General features: G+C 43.1%; 1 protein-coding gene across 2 annotated transcripts in view; it reads right to left on the bottom strand.

The window, feature by feature from the left end:
- tspan4a (tetraspanin 4a) overlaps positions 1-22,011 on the bottom strand; it is a 79,796-nt gene that overhangs the window by 45,281 nt on the left and 12,504 nt on the right. The window contains exon 2 of one of the 2 annotated variants that reach the window (XM_061221838.1): positions 3,444-3,523. In XM_061221838.1, coding sequence (XP_061077822.1) covers positions 3,444-3,506 — 63 coding nt within the window. In that variant the 5' untranslated portion in view covers positions 3,507-3,523. Of the gene's footprint in view, positions 1-3,443; positions 5,091-22,011 lie in introns of those variants that run through there. The other variant, XM_061221837.1, reaches the window with a different exon arrangement.

The following is a 22,011-nucleotide window of genomic DNA, read 5'->3' as shown; positions in this document are numbered from 1 at the left end:
TACTAAATCTTTCAAGATCCTTCCGTGTTTTTGTAGGCTGCCCTTCTCAATTCAAACCACTCATTTCCAATCAGATTCAGGCCTGGAGACTCATTGCAAAACAATAATTCTGTCGTCAGCCATTTTGTGGTTGATTTTGAGGTATGCTTTGGATAACTGTCACGCTGAAAGCTCCGTTTGGAGACAAGTGTGAGCTTCCTAGCAGATGAAGCCTGTTTTTTGTTTTTTTGCCAAAATGTCTTGGTCATGTGCACTGGTTTTCATGACTCCATACATGGCTCATAACATTAAAGAGCCAGCACCACTGCAGACATGATGTTTCTACTACAAAGGGGAAAGGATCCTTTAGACATCAACTGTGTGTATAGAAATGATGCACTTGCAACCTTTACCAGGCAGGTTGGTTATTGTTCCATTGTTTTTAAACGTGTTCTTTACTGACATACAGTAGTAGTACCTTGTTTTAAGGTTTGTATTAATCTTCTGACTAGAAGATACCTTCCTTCTTTACCATCTGTCCCCTTGGTGAGGGATGGGAAACTATACTACAGTTCTCTAAGACTGAGATGGGCATTTGTAGTAGCATGGCAATACGTTTATTCATTACAATCTGTATTTAAAATAATTATTGGCAGTGAACATAATGTTTTTCTCTCAACAATGATATTCAAATAAAATATTTTCAAATGTTTAAGAATAGGGCAAAACTCATTGCCCTTGTTGTTTATTAAATACAGCCTTCATTTTTATAAAGTATAAACAATTTGGGGATGCCAGAAACCTCATCATTTACATAAAATCTACTGTAGTGATTCTATGCTTAATTAATCTCCTTCAAATTGTTTAAGAATAATTTATCCATGTAATGTGTCTGCATTTTCTTGTGATGCTGGGATAACACGTTCACAATTTATTTTCTTTTTTAAAGAAAGGAAAGCAGACGTGTTGACTTCAATATGAGTCAACAGATATGGTTACAGATAGAGATGTGATGTCATGTTGAGGAATCAAACATCTGCAACACTGGGTTTGTTTTATGAAGAAAATAGGCCTGTTGACATTTATATATTGATTAATTGTGTTCTTTTCAGTTCATGAAATCAAACAACACCCTGAATTGCCTATGCTACTGGACAGAGACAACAACACCAGTCCAGAGGTCAAATGTTGTTGTTGGTGTTTTTGGTGTTATTTTACTTCAACCTCAATGGGACAGTTTGTTTCAGGATTGGGGGCATTTTATGTGCTGTTGTGGGCACTGCAAGAACATTTGTCCTATGACCCCTATTTCAGGGGTCAATCAATAAAGTGACACTGTCAATCACGCTGCTGATTGCAGCTTACGCACCTGTCACAGGGACACGCTTTTCCCACAGGGAATTTGCCACTCCCAGCAGGGCTGAAACTGGATTTAGCGCAGGTCAGAGGGCTTTTATTAATTTTGGCGAGAAACCCACTCGCAAAGCAGATATTAAATAAAATGCACTTCTAAGCAGACGGAAAGGCGAACGGAGAGCCAGGCAATCGGAACTGATGAAAGGGAGGTGAAGACAAGACTGAAATGCTGAGGTACTGACACGAGCGCCGGAGGAAGAGGCACGTTTAATCTGCTGTCACAAAGAGAAGCCCGTCTGAGAGACTGAGCCGAATCAGTGTCGAGAAACCAGCCGCACAGATCAGCGTGACAAGGAAAAGGCAAACTGAGATGGGAAGAGAGAGAATCGCAGTCACAGATTTTTAGAGCCTCTTGATGTATGTTTGGTTAGACAGAGACATGTCTGAGGCCAAGTTATTAAAAGTGGCATTTAAGGTAAATTTGAAGTCGGATGGTGTGACGAGGAGCCCCCAGCGAATAACAACACAAGCTTACGCGTGCGCACTTTGTCAAAAGAAGAAAACAAAATTGGAAAAATATCAAAATACATCCACGTCAGGTATTAATGATCTTCCACTTTTTCGAGAGAAGATGTCCAGACCTTCAAAAAAAATGAAAACATTTCATCAATGTCCCACCACTTTTGTTTTTAGTTTTCTGAGAAGAAATCTGGAAATGTACTGGGTTTATTTCAGAAGAGAGTAAAAACTGGGAGAAAATTGGTTTCTAAATTGAAGCATGAAAGTCTGAGAAAAAAGATCCATCCAATACCACCATCTCGCTGTTGCAATAAAATGGGATTTTTAAAGTAAGCTAACTGGAGATGTTTTCACCATAAACCGTAACATTAGGGAGGCTTGATCCAATTTACCCTTGAAAAAACTAAGGCATTCATCAGTGGAAGTCAATTTTAAGTATGCCTTAGGTGTAACTTGTAAACAAGATTTGTGTGAAGCAATATTTTCGCCACACAGACCAAATATGAACTACGACAATATGATGCCAATATATCCTAAGGTGTCTATACATTTTTCAGTATGTTAATGATAGGAGTAAGCCACACGCAAATAACTAAATGCAATCATTTTGCTGAATGGCTTGTTAATATTATGAGGCAGTGCTTATGTGACAATGATTTTAGACATTTGCATTGTGGCTTGGTCCCCTTCTGACATCTAGCATTGGTACATTCGGTGGAGTACATGGGTCTGTGATTATGGCTAATAGAACAACCTATAACTAGTGATTCTGTTGTATTTTAAAAGCCACAAGAGTATTTTTTTTCTATTTGCTTTTTGTGTTCTAGGATGTGATCGATTAGTATAGGGGAATATCTACAAATACACAGTGTAACTGTGTAACTGTGGTGTAAAACAGAAAAAAATGCTAGTTAACACTAGGTACGGACACCCTCACTATCGGACCAGAACAAATAACAAAGTGGCCAGTAGCCAATGGCTACATGCAGCTGCACTGAAGAAAGCCATCAGGACCCATCGAGAAGAACACATTTAAGAAGACCCAAAGAGTCAACCAAAAGACAATGTTGCAGAAAGCAATGAATGATCTATTAGAGCAGGTTGCAGAAGATCATGTACAGCAGGTTGGAGAATGCCACAAAATCTCACAGAACCTTGTATAAATCCATGGAAACTCACCCAATAAAATAGATCATGGAGGGCCACAAATACTCACCCAGTAGTGCAGGTCACAGAAGACTGTGAAGATTCAGCCAGTAGAATACAGTATTTTACAGAAGACTGTGAAGATTCAGCCAGTAGAATACAGTATTTTACAGAAGACTGTGATGATCCAGCCAGTAGAATACAGTATTTTACAGAAGACCAAAAAGATTCAGCCAGTAGAATACAGTATTTTACAGAAGACCATAAAGATTCAGCCAGTAGAGTACAGTATTTTACAGAAGACCATAAAGATTCAGCCAGTAGAGTACAGTATTTTACAGAAGACCATAAAGATTCAGCCAGTAGAGTACAGTATTTTACAGAAGACCATAAAGATTCAGCCAGTAGAGTACAGTATTTTACATAAGACCATGAACACTCACCCAGAAGAGAAGGTTGAAGAAGACCATGCCATAGCGCAGGCCGGTGAGGCAGCCCTTGGCCATCCTGCAGTGGCGGAGCTCTAGGAGGAAGATGAAGGACAGGTCCAGGTAAAACACCACATACTTTTTCCCCTGGGCGTTGGCGTAGCGGCCCTTGGTGGCCTGGGCCCCGGGTTTGGGGGCCGTGTGGATGCCGAAGCCAAACGGCGTGCTGCTGTACTCATAGTCACTGCTGTAGCGGCGGAATGTGGAGTGCAGGGGCGGGGAGCCCGGCTTGCTGTTGCTGTCCAGGGACGGGCTGCGGCGGTAGGGCGACTCGGCCGTGCTGGAGCGACGCATCGGCTGCCAGGACCAGGGGCCACAGGGGCCAAATTATCACACACCACTTAGGCCAGGGGCCAGTCTATCCCCACAACGCTGGGGCTCCAAACTCTATCCCCACTCGGGGGCAAAGTAACCCTCTGCTCAAACAGAGGCTAAGCTAAGCTCGAGCACAAACACTTAAACTTGATCACTGGCTAAAATTCAAACTAAGACTTATCTCTGGCTTAGCATCAGACTGATCGCTGACTTGAGTCTAGAGCTGATTGCTGGGTTTACTTCTGGCTCAAACGGATCACTGGTTTAGCTTGTCGACATTCAACCAGTACGGTCAAATTATCACCCAGTTCTCCTTTAATGCCTATCCCAGTGGACCCCAGGACATTGATCTATTTGACTAAATTTCAGTTCATGACACAGACACACAACAATGACTTCTAAACGAATGCTGGTGTTGCGAAGCTCAAACGCTCCCCAACACCAAGGAGGGTGCCGGGCACAGCAGAGTCGAGCTGCAGTCGATGAATGTTTTCTTTACAGATGAAGCATGTTAAATAATAGATGTGTTAGCTCAGCATATGGAACTGTGAATGTATTAGCTGGGTATATGGAAAGAATTCCCTAAGTTACAAACATCCCCAGATGGAGAGAAAGTTATGAGGACCCCTGACTGGGAGGATGGTAGTGGAGATATAGCAGGGTAAACAGCAGTGCATGCGAAAACAAGGACAAGATAAAAAGAGAGATGAAAGGGTGAAAAGAAAAAAAGAGCATCCAAACAGAAACAATTGTATTGCACTGGTTCTCATCCAAGAGCTCTCCCTCTCCCTCTCTCTTATAAACACATTTTCTTGTCTTCTCAATCCCTTCTTTTCTGTTTTCCAATCCTTTTGCTGCCTTGCCTCACATTCTCCCGGTCACGGTCTTTGTTTTGCCTTCCCACACCGACTCCTTGCGTGGCACTCTACCTCTGCCTTCCTCCTGTCCTCCCTCCCCGTTCCTCCTCCTTCTCCTCCTCTCTCTGGCTATTTCGATCTCCCAATCCAGGTACAGCCAGTCCCAATCAATGGAGCTCCACGCCACTGCAGCCCCGGTCCTGCTGTTCTCTTCCCTCTGCCTGTCCTCCTCTCCAGACAATTATCCTCCTCCTTATCCTCCTCCTCGCTAGACAGGTGAGGAAAGATAGGTGCCAGGCAGCAGCACTGTCCAAACAAGAAGACAAGGAGAGCTGGAAAGCAGAGCAGCTTCTTCAAAGGGGGGGGAGGAAGACTGCAATACTGTAGTAGTCCTATGTGAAAGCCTGGAGCTCTCCCTTCTATATTCCTCTCTCTCCCTCCCTCCCTCTTTCCTTGTCTCTCTCTCTCTCACACACACACACACTCACACGCACGCACGCATGCTCACAGACCCACACATAAGTCCTCCTTTCCTCCTCTCTCTCTCTCTCTCTCTCTCTCTCTGTCTCTCTCGAGATAACGGTCTCAGAATCCTAACATGGAGGGGGGTAGGGGTTCTCATTCACAGACCTGACACACCTCCCCTCTCAGCTCAACCAATCAGCTTTAACCCCCACCCCTCAAGCATGCAGAGGAACCAAGGCTTTGGTTTATAGATCAGCAATGTGCAGCATGGCTCTCTCTCTCTCTCTCTCTCTCTCTCTCTCTCTCTCTGTTTTCCCTCTCTGCCCATCCATCTCTCCCTCTGCCTCTTTTGCACAACCTCTTTTTCATCCATTTCTTTCTCTCTCCATTTCATACCTCCCCCTGCTCTTTTCTCCCTTGCTTTTCCCTACTGTTTCTCAATTTCCCTCTCCCCTTGTCTTACCCACACCGCCCCCCCCTCTCTCGCTCTCATTCCACATTCTAAACATCAACAAACAGCCCAGATCTCTAATCCAATCTCCACCGTATCACCTCATGATACTCTCGCTGCAGTGCCCCCAGACACACGCATGCACACGCACATAAGCACACACACACACACGCACATACACGCATGCACGCACACACACACACACACGCATGCATGCTACACACACACACACACACATACACACACACACACACACAAGCACGCATATACACGCATGCACGCACACACACACACACACGCATGCATGCTACACACACACACACACACACACATACACACACGCACACACACACACTCACACACACGCAGTCCTGGTCTGTCTACCTGGTTACAGTACAACCGCATATGGAATTCCTTGCACTAATGTTAAACATTTCAATTAAAATCATCCAGCAGGTAGACTGCCATTAAAACAGTGATTGATATTTCTGTAATTGCCCCACGTCCTATTTGCACTTCTCAAACCATCGGAGACATACGGCACTCTGTGATTTATGCTGCCATTAGAGGTACACCTAGAGATATGCCAAGCCTCTCTGTGTGGTCTGCGGTGGAGCGATATCACACAGCATCTGACTCCCCTACATAGCAAGGGCACAGTGCCTTAGCTCACTTCACTTTTGTCCCGCAGCGAGAAGCCATTGAAACAGCCTAGGCTCTTCAAATCTTTCTCTGGCATATATGCCAAACACATATGGCAATGGGGTCCAAATATTCAAATACATTTTGTGTATTGAACAACTTTCAGAACTGCTCATTCTTATAAAAGAAGCAATTATCAATTCAGAGTAAAATAAAAAACAAACACATAAAAAAATAATACTACATACCTCAACATTCATTAAAAATCCCCTGACCATTCTACATAAAATATTTACAAGTCCATGCTTACCCATAAACAAAATGTGCCATGGCTATGGACCATTCTTTTAAAAGATTCATAAAAAAGAACAACACATGATGAAGAGACATTACATTACATTACATTATTCGCATTTGGCAGACGCACTTATCCAGAGCGACGTACATTTGATTAGAAAGCAGGAGACAATCCTCCCCTGGAGCAATGCAGGGTTAAGGGCCTTGCTCAAGGGCCCAACGGCTGTGCGGATCTTATTGTGGCTACACCGGGATTAGAACCACTGACCTTGTGTGTGCCTGACCTTGTGTGTGCCAGTCATTTACCTTAACCACTACGCTACAGGCCGCCCCCAACACAGAGACAACACATGATGAATGCGCCTTCACAATAAAAAACATTACCACAACTAAATCAAGGAAAAGTGGAACGTTAGTGAGATAGCAATCAGATTTATTAACACCAAATAATCCCTTCTCGAAGCTTGGAAATACATTGTTAGCCTAGCACCCCAAAGCTCTGTCTTTGTAATATTGAAGTTGACACAGTGAATTAGTTAGTGTCCCTTCGATTCTTCCATTTTCACCTCGCCAAGCACCAAATGCCCCTGCCTTGAGACCTTGGGCTGCAGTGTTTAAGAAGAAAAAAGCAAAAGAGCTGGTGGCCTTTGCGAAGGCTACATCTGCCCCACCGCCAATTGCCCCCAGCCGGTTGGACAGATGGACAGACAGATAGAGAGACATCAATCTATGAAGGAAAAATGTAACAAATTTTATTTCCATAACATAGTATGTGAGAGCTACTGCATCCCTATGTATCTGATCTGTGAGTTTAGACGTTCCGATTACCAGCACTTTTTGAGTATGACATTTAGCAGTGGTAGTTTTTGGGAAATATATTTAGAATGGATGCTTTAGTAGTGACAAAATCTGTATTGTGACAAAGAAAACATTTTGGCGCACTAAAATTAAGCTTTTGGCCAGTCATTCTTATTCAGAGTATTTTAATAAGGCATCAGAGATGGGTTTTTACAAACAAAAAGGTCAAATGACAAGTTTTTCTTTGTTAACACATTTTTCTGTGTCGCATCTGAACATAGTATTATGACAGATGTGCAGACACCAAGGAAGACATTATGCTAATAATTTTGGTGATTACATATACACTCAAATAATTTTCCCACTACAATACAGAAGCATCAGTCTTGTTTCAATGTCAACATGTTCATCTTCATGGCTTAACTCAAGACAGCTCAATACGTATCAACCGAAAAAAGGCAAACATTTCAAGCAGTATGATATCACAATTACATTGCAGTTTTAATTTAATGTCTGCCCTCACGAGTTGACAATGCTGGATGTACAATTGTCCATGTAGAGACATCATTGAACAGCAACTGTTGGTTTCTGTGAAATATTTGGAAAGAAGTTCTGGCCTTGTCCCAGGACTACCTCAGTGATATTGTAGAGCGGTTGTGCAGTTATTCTGAAATTGACAAGTTTGGAAAAAGAGTTATTTTCAAATCCTGGAATGAAGTCAAGAGGGAGTTCTCTCATGTTCAGTGTGTAGTCTTGCTTCGTGTCAAAAACACTAACAGCCTCAAGAAATATATTCACGGCTTGAAAGAAACACACTTTCTTTTGGAATACATTAGGGTTCTAATATCTTTGAAACTTTGAATGTTTAGACATTCACTGCACATTGATTGTTTTTATTTTGCTGTGTCTGCTGAGGCAATTTTTGTATTATTGTATGTTTAAAGTTTAAAGTTTTTCAGTTGAGAAAATACCATATTTGAGGCATATTCCCACTGGCATTTTTCGAATAATGACCATCGAAACCATTTGCATTGTTTTATTTAATTTCTATACACCGATCAGCCACAACACTAAAACCACCTGCTCAAACCAAAATGCTTTAAACTGGATAAAATTGTCTATAAACACAACATTTCATTATGTGATACGTGTATTTAGATAATCATAAGTGAATTGCATTCAAAAGTTTAATTTTTAAATGAAAAAAAACTCATGGGGGGGTGCATTTATTTGTTATTTAAATATCTTGGTGCATACTGGTGTTCATGATCCCGTCTATCTTAGCAGGTGCTGCAGGACCTGCAGAATATTTCATATTAAAAAAACAAAACGAATCCATGGGTTTTGTTCCTACATAAGTTTCACCACATGCAGTGCCATGTAATTCCAATGGAGGGAAGAAAGGTGAAACTGACGTAGGATTTGATGGATGCAACAATTCCACAGGTCCTGGAGCGTCTGTAAAGATAGACATGATCATGAATGCATATATTATATTTCTGTATGGGATGTTTCTGCCCAAGCTGAGGGGATTGCCTCACCATTGCCTCACCACTGACGGCATGCTTATCGAGAAAAAATGTAATTTGGGGTTATCCAGGTTTTATGTATTTTAATATCTGTCCATCACCCAGAAATGTGCTCTGCTCTGCTCTAATTATTCCCCCTTACAATTCAAGCAACAATTTGTTTTTGAACAATTTAAAAAAATGTTTTTTTGTTTTGTAAATTATGATATATTGTGTTGTGTGTGTGTGTAATTTTCAAACAGAATACAATGAATCCTGGTGGATACTGGCGCATTCAGCCACTGAAAGATTTTTGGGTTTGATATTCTATGTTTAGTTTCCTTCTCTTCATTTGTTCATTCGTTAGGTAAATGTTTTTCCTTTGTGCTGATCACAATTAACCAACAATTGTATGAATAGTCAGTTGATTTTTGCTAATCTAATGCCAAGGACCCCATAAGGATCTGTAATTTCATTTTAAATGTGAGTCATGGTCCTCAGAACCGATGGTGACCCCAGTCTGGTGCACTTCACTTTCTGTTTATAATCACATCAGACCTCAGGGGTGTAGTGGAGAGTGGGGCCAAATCTAACACAGGGCAAAATGTAACCCTGACTTTTCAGGTGGTCATGTTTGAGCTTGAGAAACGTATTTCAGCTTAAACATGCAGAATTACCCTCTCATTGTGTCCAGTGAATGACGGGAGAGCCTCTTTTGGCTACCTGCACGTTCATTTTTTTACGGTTTCCGTTCGTTTTTTTGGTTTTACTGCCTTCTGTGTGTAATCCAAGGAATTTAAATTATGTCATCATAAACAGTCTTAGTAAGATATTGCACAGTTTTGCTAGCCAGGCAAAGTGCAGAGACACCCCAGGCAGGTTAAACGTAATGGGGTGTTTGTTTTATGCCGCCATTAGCCTAACATTAACAATATGCTGCTACTTATAGCACCGATGACAGCCGGACTAAGGTAGAATGTAACAGCCTCCATTATAACATTTCTTAAGGATATACATATGAAAGTGGGGTACAGCCATGATTTCCCGAACAGGAAATCAACACAATAAAACATAGGAAAAACTGTGTTTCAGTAGGCGGTTTGCTTCTGCGGTAAGAATTTTGCCTGCTGGGAAAATAATGGCGAGGTTCCAACAGTAGGGGCAGTCACGTTGCATTTCCCCCTGTAAGACGAAGAAGCCATTTGTAGCAACCACCCCTAGTGGTTTACAGTTTGCTTTTCACACAAACAACACCAGGTGGTATATGTAAGGGTATCAGGTATCTTCCACTGGAGCACTTAACCTCATTAGCACTGCCATCTTGTACATAAAGTTTAAAGATTTAAATCGATTCTATAGTGGGACTTCTGCTGTTCATGGATGGTGCAACAGAAATTTTTCACCGTTGACTGTAATTGAAAGCTTTTATTTTTATCTTTAGACTGACCAAGTACCTGAGCATTTTATTTGGTAGACCTGTACCTTGCTTGTTAATGCAAATATTTAATCAACCAATCATGTGACAGCAACTAAATGCATAAAGGCATGCAGACATGGTCAAGATGTTCAGCTGTTTTTCAGACCAAATGTCAGAATGAGGAAGACTGATCTAAATTACTTTGACCGTGGAATCATTGTTGGTGCCAGACAGGGTTGTTTGATTATCTCAGAAACGGCTGCTTTCTTGGGATTTTCATGCACGACAATCTCTAGAGTTTGCAGAGAATGGTGCGGAAACAAAAAACTTGCAGTGAGCGGCAGTTCTCCAGGCAGAAACGTCTTGTTAATGAGAGAGGTCAGAGGAGAATGGCCAGACTGGTCAAAGCTGACAGGAAGGTGACAGTAACAGAAGAGCATCTCTGAACACACAATGCATCAAAACTAAATGCATAGGCTACAGCAGCAAAAGACAATAAGTCAATATGTATGGGTACTACGCAGAGAGATTATATTATTCCATATTATTCAAAAATGCTTGTAACATGATCCACAAACAAGAGACATATCACAAATGTGTTTTATATACTGACACGTAAATATATCTACAAATATATTTGACCAATTTTACAATAATTCAATAGATTCACAGAGCAAATCCCAGAACCACTGCAAAACTGGAATATAGACTGGAGTAAAACAGCTGTTTGGGCATTGTGTCAAATTCTTTCCCTCACTGAATCGTGTTCCCCCAAATGCCCCGTGTGTTCATTACACACTGAATGTGAAATGAAGACACACAGATTATGAAAGCCCAGACATTTCTCCGGGAATATCAGATGAGACTGAATAGTTTGCAGCCCCAAAAGCAGCTTATATGATTGTGTAGCCGTTAACGAGTGGAAATTCTCCTATCAGAAACGGAATGGAGACACTGTAGTGGATGACCAAAGAATACTTTCAGTTTTGAAGAAAAAACTCTTTTCAACGGTAAAACAGATCGAGAACACTCATGTGTCAAAGACTATGATAAAGAGAAGCCACAATATGAGTAACCTGTGAGTAACCTGTACCTGAGGATGGCCTAACCAAGACATGGGTACCCTGGTAGCCTACCTTCGGAGGTGGCGTCTACAGCTCAGCATCGGTAAGACAGTAACAGCAGCATACCATCTCAGCAACAGGGAAGCTAAGAGGGAACTGGAGGTGCGCATCGACAACAAACGCCGGGAGTTTCAGCAAGCCCCGAAGTACCTCGGCGTGCGTCTGGATCGGACACTGTCCTTCAAACAACATCTTGAAGAAGTTAAGGCCAAGGTAACTTCAAGGGTCTCGCTGATCCGTCGCCTCGCCAGCACGACCTGGGGAGCCTCCGCTAAGACGCTACGTATACCTACCCAGGCCCTGGTCTTTTCTGCAGCGGAATACTGCGCCCCAGCTTGGAGCAGGAGCCCGCATGCGAGAAAGGTGGATGTGGCTATTAACAACGCCCTCCGGATCATAACTGGATGCCTGAAACCTACCCCTGTCTTCCTCTTGCCAGTCCTTGCGGGAATCGCTCCGGCCGGTCTCCGGCGGGAGGCTGCCACCCTCGCACTGGCAAGAAAGGCACAGAAACACGACTGGCACATCCTGCATAACACCACAACGACAGCAGCGCCTCCAAGTAGACTCAAGTCCCGCCACCCCTACAACAAGGCGGCACAAGAGATGCTTCACTCTGTCCCTCAGGACCTGTCCAGAAATGCATGGCTGGTGGCAGCTTGGAAGCAGGAGTGGGAGATGGCCAGGCCCACCCGCATCCACGGCTACATCTGGGACCCGGGAGGTGGTGCCATAGGAGGAGATGACCTACCACGCCGGCAATGGACCTTATTGAACCGTCTATGAACTGGGGTCGGTCGCTTTAAATCATCTATGAAGAAGTGGGGCCTGGCAGACAGCGCTGCTTGCGAGTGCGGCGAGCCTGAGCAGACTGCCGAACACATAATTACCACCTGCCCCCTATACAGACCACCCTCGGAAGCCAGCCTCTTTGACGTAGGACCAGAGACAAGGGCATGGCTGCACGACATCGAGTTGGACCTCTGATGTTACATGAAAGAAGAAGAAGAAGAACCTGTACCAAAGTGATGAAAAGAGGAAAGTGTGGAGAAAGAAAGGAATTGTTCATTCTCCAAAGCATACCGCATCTGTGAAACATGACGGTAGTGTTTCTTGGGCAGGTATAGCTGCACTGGAACTAGCTTGTGTCTTTGTGATGATATGACTGTAACAGGATGAAGATATCCAGCATCTGTTGTCTACAACTACAGGCAGTCATTGAATGCAAAGGAATTACAACCAAGTACAACATATGAAGTTTAAGATTACGTAAATTATTTTTGGTCCCCTAAAATGAAGGAACTATGTCAAAAAAAGGGCTGTACTCAGATCACCTGATATAGATGTAAACTCCAAAACACCAAAGTCACATTCTGGACTTCATATCGATTTTTTTATTTCAAATCCAATCCAAGTGTTGGAGTACATAGCCAAAACAACAAAAAGTGTGTCATTGTCCAAATATTTATGAATTGCACTATAGATTGATAAACATATCTCACATTAGCTTTTTATCAGGTTTTTTGGTGATTCATGTTTTTCTTTCATCTTAGTTTGATTACTGTAATCCACTGTATATGTACCTGTGCAACCTAGCAAGCCCTTTCTCATCTTAAATTGGCTGAAGATCAGCGTGAGCCTTCTGAAATACAAGCTAACACTTTATTCCCACAAACCTTGTATCCCTGTGCTGGCTTGCAGCACCTTTACGAATTGATTTAAAGATTCTATTAATTCCGTAATAAGACCAAGGGTAATATATTACTGAGCTTCTAATCGCTTAGAAAACAGAACAACCTCTCAGACTCTCAGATCTATCGATAAATTCAAAGTGCTAGATAAAACTCAAAGGAGGCCGCAGAACAACCTTCCAGAAGAAATTACAGCAGCAAAATAAGTGCCAAATACAATCTTTTAATTATGCATATGTATAAACCTAGTTTGGGTAACCTATTGCCCCAAAACATTATTTTATTGTTAGCTTTTGGTCTTGCTTTTGCTTTTGTCTCTACACAAATAACTTATCAATTATCAATAAAAATGTTCATGATCTGGTGGCCAGATTGATATACGCTATTGTATAATAGATGATGTATTTGTCATATCATGCATATGTGCAGCAAGAAAGTGCAGCTACGTATCACTGTAAGTATTATCCACACACTGGCAGATTAAATATAGAAATCACCACTTAAAGTTATTTCTGTGCCTGATTATTAAGTCAGCCTTCTTCAATACTTTGACTTTTCTATTAATATTCACGTTGATCCACGCTGATCCACACTAGTCCACACTGATCTCCTGCCTCACTGTGAGATGGGGGGCTTGTGTGACTGGGATTATAATTAGACTTGAGAGTACATGCTATTATAAAATCTTTTTCTCCAACTTATTTTGTTTTCTGGTAGAGATTGTGGACTGCAGGGGAGACCAGTAGAGCTATGGCCTTATTTTATTTTATTTATTAGGGACAGTGCACATTAATCAACATTTTCAGTTTCCAAATCAATGCAAATGCGCCAGAGTTAGAGTTAGTCCCTAACCTGCATGTCTTTGGACTGTGGGGGGAAACCGGAGTACCCGGAGGAAACCCACACGGACACAGGGAGAACATGCAAACTCCACACAGAAAGGCCCGGGCGGGGCTCGAACCTTCTTGTTATGAGACAGCAGTGCTACCCGCTGTGCCATCGTGCCGCCCACTGACTGTAGCTGGATCTCTGGAAGGGAATAACCGCCAATGGCTTGACCGTCGCCCTTGAAGCCACCAAGGGTCTGTTAGAAGGCCCTCTGTTTTGAAATATCTGTCTCTTTTCCCCAATCTGAAGGGCTGTTGAACTAACTCCAGTTTCCTCAGCTGAAACTCTACTGCAGGGCAGGCGCACTAATAACCCACTTTCACGCCGTCTCGTAGGTCAGCTGCACTAACACGCCTTCTCCCGCCCCAACCTGATCCTCCCTCCCCCTGGAAACATCCCCACCTGGGTCAACTGTTCAGTTTTTCTGTTCTGATCAACGCCTGGATCCTGTTAACACATATCATTAACTTTGATTTTTTGTTGATGTTCTTCACAAGTGCTGTTTGACATGTTCAGCAATCTACAAAATTATCTTTCCAAACTATTTGTGAAGGGAAAAAAAAAGAAGTAACACTGTGCACAGCTGGGAACAACTGAAGCAGCTGTGCAGATATTCTGTGCAGATAGGGTAGTCTTACACACCTGCGCAGACAGTCTGTGCAGCTAGGGTAGTCTTACACAGCTGCGCAGACAGTCTGTGCAGATAGGGTAGTCTTACACAGCTGTGCAGACAGTCTGTGCAGATAGGGTAGTCTTACACAGCTGTGCAGACAGTCTGTGCAGATAGAGTTGTCTTACACAGCTGCGCAGACAGTCTGTGCAGATAGGGCAGTCTTACACAACTGCGCAGACAGTCTGTGCAGATAGGGTAGTCTTACGCAGCTGCGCAGACAGTCTGTGCAGATAGGGTAGTCTTACACAGCTGCGCAGACAGTCTGTGCAGATAGGGCAGTCTTACACAGCTGCGCAGACAGTCTGTGCAGATAGGGTAGTCTTACGCAACTGCGCAGACAGTCTGCGCACCTAGGGTAGTCTTACGCAGCTGCGCAGACAGTCTGTGCAGATAGGGTAGTCTTACGCAACTGCGCAGACAGTCTATGCACCTAGGGTAGTCTTACACACCTGCGCAGACAGTCTGTGCTGATAGGGTAGTCTTACACACCTGCGCAGACAGTCTATGCAGATAGGGTAGTCTTACACACCTGCGCAGACAGTCTGTGCAGCTAGGGTAGTCTTACACAGCTGCGCAGACAGTCTGTGCAGATAGGGTAGTCTTACACAGCTGCGCAGACAGTCTGTGCAGATAGGGTAGTCTTACACAGCTGTGCAGACAGTCTGTGCAGATAGGGCAGTCTTACACAGCTGTGCAGACAGTCTGTGCAGATAGGGTAGTCTTACGCAGCTGTGCAGACAGTCTGTGCAGATAGGGCAGTCTTACACAGCTGTGCAGACAGTCTGTGCAGATAGGGTAGTCTTACGCAGCTGCGCAGACAGTCTGTGCAGATAGGGCAGTCTTACACAGCTGCGCAGACAGTCTGTGCAGATAGGGTAGTCTTACGCAACTGCGCAGACAGTCTGCGCACCTAGGGCAGTCTTACACAGCTGTGCAGACAGTCTGTGCAGATAGGGCAGTCTTACACAGCTGCGCAGACAGTCTGTGCAGATAGGGTAGTCTTACGCAACTGCGCAGACAGTCTGCGCACCTAGGGTAGTCTTACGCAGATGCGCAGACAGTCTGCGCACCTAGGGTAGTCTTACACAGCTGCGCAGACAGTCTGTGCAGATAGGGCAGTCTGACACAGCTGCGCAGACAGTCTGTGCAGATAGGGTAGTCTTACACAGCTGCGCAGACAGTCTGTGCAGATAGGGTAGTCTTACACAGCTGCGCAGACAGTCTGTGCAGATAGGGCAGTCTTACACAGCTGTGCAGACAGTCTGTGCAGATAGGGCAGTCTTACACAGCTGCGCAGACAGTCTGTGCAGATAGGGTAGTCTTACGCAACTGCGCAGACAGTCTATGCACCTAGGGTAGTCTTACACACCTGCGCAGACAGTCTGTGCTGATAGGGTAGTCTTACACACCTGCGCAGACAGTCTATGCAGATAGGGTAGTCTTACACAGCTGCGCAGATAGTCTGCGCACCTAGGGTAGTCTTACGCAGCTTCGCAGACAGTCTGTGCAGATAGGGTAGTCTTACACAACTGCGCAGACAGTCTGTGCAGATAGGGTAGTCTTATACAGCTGCGCAGACAGTCTGCGCACCTAGGGTAGTCTTACACAGCTGCACACAGTCTGCGCACCTAGGGTAGTCTTACACAGCTGCACACAGTCTGTGCAGATAGGGTAGTCTTACACAGCTGCGCAGACAGTCTATGCAGATAGGGTAGTCTTACGCAGATGCGCAGACAGTCTGTGCAGATAGGGTAGTCTTATGCAGATGCGCAGACAGTCTGTGCAGATAGGGTAGTCTTACACAGATACACAGAGAGTCTGTACAGATAGACTGTGGGCAGCTTATTGGCCTAAGGCATCACGACTGCAGGATGAGGTGGGCAGAAGCCTCCTGACTGACAGTATGGCTGACCTGGCCAACGTTTAATATGGAAATGTTACCAAGGATTTTCCATTTTTAAATCCTACATATTGCACTTAGTCCCTTACAACGATATAACAATGTATGCCATTGTAGTACATTGGTCGATTCTTTCTCTCGGTTCACAAGCTTTTTTTCAGGAACATTTAAATCACTCTAATCTGAGATTTTCCTTTGGTTTGATGGAGAGTGAACCTCTGCACCAGGGAGCCGGCTTCTCTAACCTGGACAAGCTAGGCATATAATGTAACAGCTGTAATGAAACAGCAGCCCGGAGAGACACGGAGAACCACATCATTGCTCATTGTATTTCACTAGCGTGAAAGACATAATGAGAGAATGAGGTCAGGTGATCAGAGGTTTGGGTCTGAGAGAGAGAGAGGACAGTTTTGATGAGAAAGATCTCGAGACGGGTTTTATGGAATGCAGATTTTGAAAAAGGGGAACGAGGAAGCTAAGGAGAGGCGACGGACCTGACAGAGCCACACACACAAGATTGAGAGATGCGTGTGTGAACGCTGATGTAATCCCAGAGTCATTGTCTGCTGAGGAATTATACAGGATTAGAGGGAGGAGAAACCCCTGAGTGCAGGAGATTTTAATTGAGGAGAATAATCTTCCTTCTGCAAACACACACACCCACAGTATGCGATGTACATCCAAATAGAACACAACCGCACTGCACCATCACAATAAAAAAGCACAATGTCCTCATCACAATAGTAATAATGGTTTCATTGACAGAGGCAAAGAAATTATGTCAATTGAAAATTAAGAAAGTTGGGTGTTGGGTTGAGGGAGGCAAGTGCTATATGGGAACAGTGTCCCGTAATTTTTTTACTTCAATCAAATAGTTTCCAGAAATGGCATATTTTAACATAACATCACATAACATTACATAATGGCGAGAACAGGCCATTCAGCCCAGCATTGCTCACCTTTTCCTACCACTAAAGAGTATTTAGTTTTCTTTAACTACTTTTACTTTAAGGAATTTCCTGTATGCACAGATCAGCTTCTGGGTATGACACAGAGCTCTGATCATTTTATATTATTTCACCATTCCATCCTGTCTTAAAATACACCAAACATATTACTGAATCCTATTGAGCCTATTCTATACTGATAATGGCACTGAAAGCACCAAAAACCAAATCAAAAAGACAAGATGTTTTGGCAGGTGCTAATGCCGATGTCAACAAAGAGCTAGCACAAAATGGAGACTCGGAGGCTGAGGCTAACTATCCAGAGTGATGATGCCATGCTGTAAAATCCAGCTATGGCATAAGCTGGTCTAGCTGGGTATGAGCTGGTCAACCAGCATGGACAAGCTGGTCATGAAGCTGGTCTAGCTGGGTATGAGCTGGTCAACCAGCATGGACAAGCTGCTCATGAAGCTGGTCGACCACATAGTGCTGGTAGCTTATCTGAGCTGGTAACTACTCAAAAATATAGCTTGACAAGACATGTCAAGCTGGGAGCTGGTCTGAATTGGTCAACCAGCTACCACCTGTTTCAAAACCTAGCTTGAACGGTTTTTTCAGCGGTGTGATGCTACCAAAATAAAACTGAAAGCCAAATGCTGATGGATGGGATCGTATACCAACTACCATTCACTCACTGAAAGCTCCAATTCTGTGAGGCACTCTCTCAAAAGAAGTGAATGGTAAATGTCAGTGCATTCACAGAAAGACTGACAAAGGTTAAAGGCATATTTTTACCTTGGAAATATTATAAAACAAAAGGCTGAGTCATTACTTCTGCCAAAAACCCCTACTTGTCTACTTGTATTTCTTATTCTAAAAACTCCTCAGGCTGTTTCTGGGCATAGGCCATTTTTACGCCTCTACTGTATCTGAAAAGCATGTGTCCAACACACTGAACTCATATACTCTACGACCTAACATAAAGAAGACGAAGAGGGCAAGAGGATACATGTATGGATTGACTACTACAGTGGTGAGCTGGATTTGTGAGAGTTTGCTCTTGGTGGCTAACCAAGCAAGTGGCTGACTAGCGGTAGGTAGCCTTACAGGAAGTAGCTGCCGTTATCAGCTAACAAAACTAAAAGCCACCGCTCATATTTTCAGGTGATTCTACCGGCTGATTTCCTCTCCAGGGCAGAGAGCTCATGCCTAGACCTAGTGCCTAGTCAAGCACATATTTGGCATGAGACAACTGGAGCTTCCGGGAACTTCCAGGAGTCTCCCGGAAATAAGTACTCCCAGAGAGGAGTGATCATCGCACCGTTTAGCTATTTATTCTCTCCCTGAATTGAAATACAAGCTGCCTACTGTAGGCTATAAGTTCTACTTGTACTCTGTTACATGCAGGCTCCAGTTGGCTTTTCGTACCGTGTTTTGATGGCTCCCCATTAATCAATCCAAAAACCAATCATCATCAAAGACCAATCAGATCATGATAAGGGTAGGTTTTGAAATACACGCCCCGAACACAGTACGTTCATGGCAATGGACAAACCAACAGGTTAGTGTAAGTGAAAATATTGGGTACTCCAAAATATACTCCATGTTTGAAACCAGTTAAACCAAGCCGACCCTTGCACACTGCATTGTGTACAATAACACAAACTTTTCAATCGCCCAGCAGGGAAGGATGAACGACTGTAAAATGTATAGAGATAAGCATCACACCAGTGCTAGCTATCAAATGTCATAGGTAATGCTATATGTAACGGCCGCTAAAAATACTATTCTTCAAAGTTACCACCGCAGTGGCAAAGAATATACAACCATAGCTAAAAACCTTTTTGTGTTTGTTTGTGTATTGATTCATTTTACAATGGACTGGTGAGCTGAAAATACAGACACAGACATGGAGGAAGTCATTTGCAAACTGCACATTGCAAAATGAAGCAAACCCTGCAGATACTGTATTTCGCTCTCAAGCAGGCATAATGCTCTAGGTGATGCTGAAAATATAATAAACTCCAATATCTGTCCACTCATTTCATACATACATGCAGTGTAAAGTGCATAAACACAAATAAATGTTTCCATAGTTTTCCCAAATGTCCTGCGAGGTTAACCACTTGTCCAATAAGTTGTAGTTCTTGGTTATGAATTTATGATTTTATTCATATGACTTATCCTTGGTTATGAGTATGCACTTTGTACTTTGTTGTACGTCGCTCTGGATAAGAGTGTCTGCCAAATGCCATTGATGTAATGTAATGCCGCCGCCATGATAAATTATATAATTTAATGTTTCATTGGGCTGACATTATTAGAAAGCAAGTAAATCAAAGTCTTAGCATTAGCATACAGGGGAAACGTTGCTCAAAGTGCACAGACAACAAAATGTGACTGACATTTTAGTAACATAGATGCTCAACATAGGAAGGATATAGGCCTATTACTCATGATTCTGAAACTTCCAGTGCCACTGTAAGGGTCAAGCAGCAAGGGTGTGCAGAATTCAGCTGCCACGTGTATTTTGTCTTATGACATTTTCAAGAGCCTTGGTAAATAGGGTTATGCTAGTAATAATAAAAGATAATGAACATATTGGAGCAGTTTTTGTTTAATTGAGATTGCAGTGATGGCTGCAGCAGTCCCCAGTTGGTTTGGTACGTCCATGACAGATCTCTCCTTGAAACGCCCTCTGAATCTCGCTGAAATCAGTTTTGTCAATCAGGATGTCTGTGGCAGCAAGTAAAAAAACTAAAGATTCTCTGAATGCGACATTTAAGTGATGTTAACGTTTGTGCAGGCTAGAGCACAACTATTGTTTGGTCCCATCAATAGTATTGTATCTAGCAAAATGAAATGTTTGGCTCTGGGTAATGGCATGAACTCATCCTCCTGTGCAAACAAATATGTCTGGTCTCTAAAAAGAGGGTGTATCACTCCTTTCACAAAGTCTTCCAGCAGTGCTATTGTGCAGCTTTGAATGTGAATAGCTGACACATAGGGTTTTATAGTTATGTCTATAAAAAGTTAATATTTTAATATTTCACAACTGTAAAGCAAGTTCTCTCTCTCTCTCTCTCTCTCTCTCTCTCTCTCTCTCTTGGTATACTGTATACTGTATGAAACGCTGTATGAAATTGTTGGATACTTTACGTGAATTCTATGTACTACGGACATGTAGAAATGTGTCTCAAAGGGAAAAGTAGTACATATTATTTATTTATGATAAAATGTGAGGTACAGAAAGAGTACCCTATTTAATCAGTCCACTCACTTTGAGATTTCTGCCAGCCATTGTTTCAAACACATTTCTTTCACATTTTTAGCTAGCTAAAGGCCTTGTGTGGAAAGGGTCTAGTAAAGCAGATATTTTACAAATCCGTGGTTTTCTTAGCTGATCGCTATCATACAGTCTGCAATGGCCAGGATCATCTTGGGGATGTAGGTATGTAAACACGGGACTGAACAAGAAAATAAATACTGCATAGTGTGTCTTTAAAGACTGCATTGATCTCAGAAAGCATTTTTAACAGTCAATTTTAGAAGAGTTGTCTTTATTTGACATGCAAGCAGTACCTTTTTGAACGGCTTAGCAAATATTTTTGCAGATGATTTCCATTTTATACAGCAGGCCGATGGCAGAGGTGGTAACAAACAGGATGGTATCGAAACAAGATACTATGTCAGGCACTTGTCATTTCCCGCCTGGATTACTGCAACCCTCTCTTAGCCGGTCTCTCAGCTTGTGCCATCAAGCCCCTCCAGCTGGTACAGAATGCTGCAGCCCGCCTGATCATCAGTCAGCCCAGGTTGGCTCATGTCACCCCGCTCCTCATTGGCCTCCACTGGCTTCCTATTACCGCATGCATCCGATTCAAGGCCCTAGTGTTGGCATTTCAGGCTGCGAAGGGGACTGCCCCACCTTACATACAATCCTTAATCACTCCCTACTCCCCAGCTAGACCACTCCGGTCTGCCAGCTCTGGTCGCCTTATGGTTCCCTCTCTACGAGCACCTGGCGGTCGAGCTGCACGTTCACGCCTGTTTTCCGTTCTGGTTCCTCAGTGGTGCAATGACTTGCCTACCACTGTCAGGACAGCAGAATCCCTCCCCCGATTTTCGACAAGTCAAGTGGCAGACACCAGGGATACCATGTCTCACCACAACAAGAAATATTGCATGCTGACAATATTGTGTAATTTCTGATGGATCTGGAACACACTCAAAGAGCGCACTATTCCATCTAACTGTACTTAATTAATTGGTTCAAAACTATTTGATTAATAGATGGACTGCTCCACCAATTTCATTGATTGGACAAAGTGACATAATCAAATTGCACAAATTGCACATTTGCACAAAATGTCTAGTCTGTATCCTTAAGGCCTGTAGACTCATCGCCAGATTGAGATTGAGAAGGTTATTTATCAATTTTGCATGGAACAAATAGATGAAACAGGTTTCACTTGACCCTATTGTACTTACTTTATGAGAGAGGGGCTTCAGTTACCTGCACTGGGCTGCCATTAAAATTACCTCTAAAT

The sequence above is a fragment of the Conger conger genome, chromosome 15, assembly GCF_963514075.1.
Source record: "Conger conger chromosome 15, fConCon1.1, whole genome shotgun sequence".
Taxonomy (NCBI): domain Eukaryota; kingdom Metazoa; phylum Chordata; class Actinopteri; order Anguilliformes; family Congridae; genus Conger; species Conger conger.
Note: the sequence above shows the minus strand (reverse complement) of the source record. Positions and strands in the feature narration are given on the sequence as shown.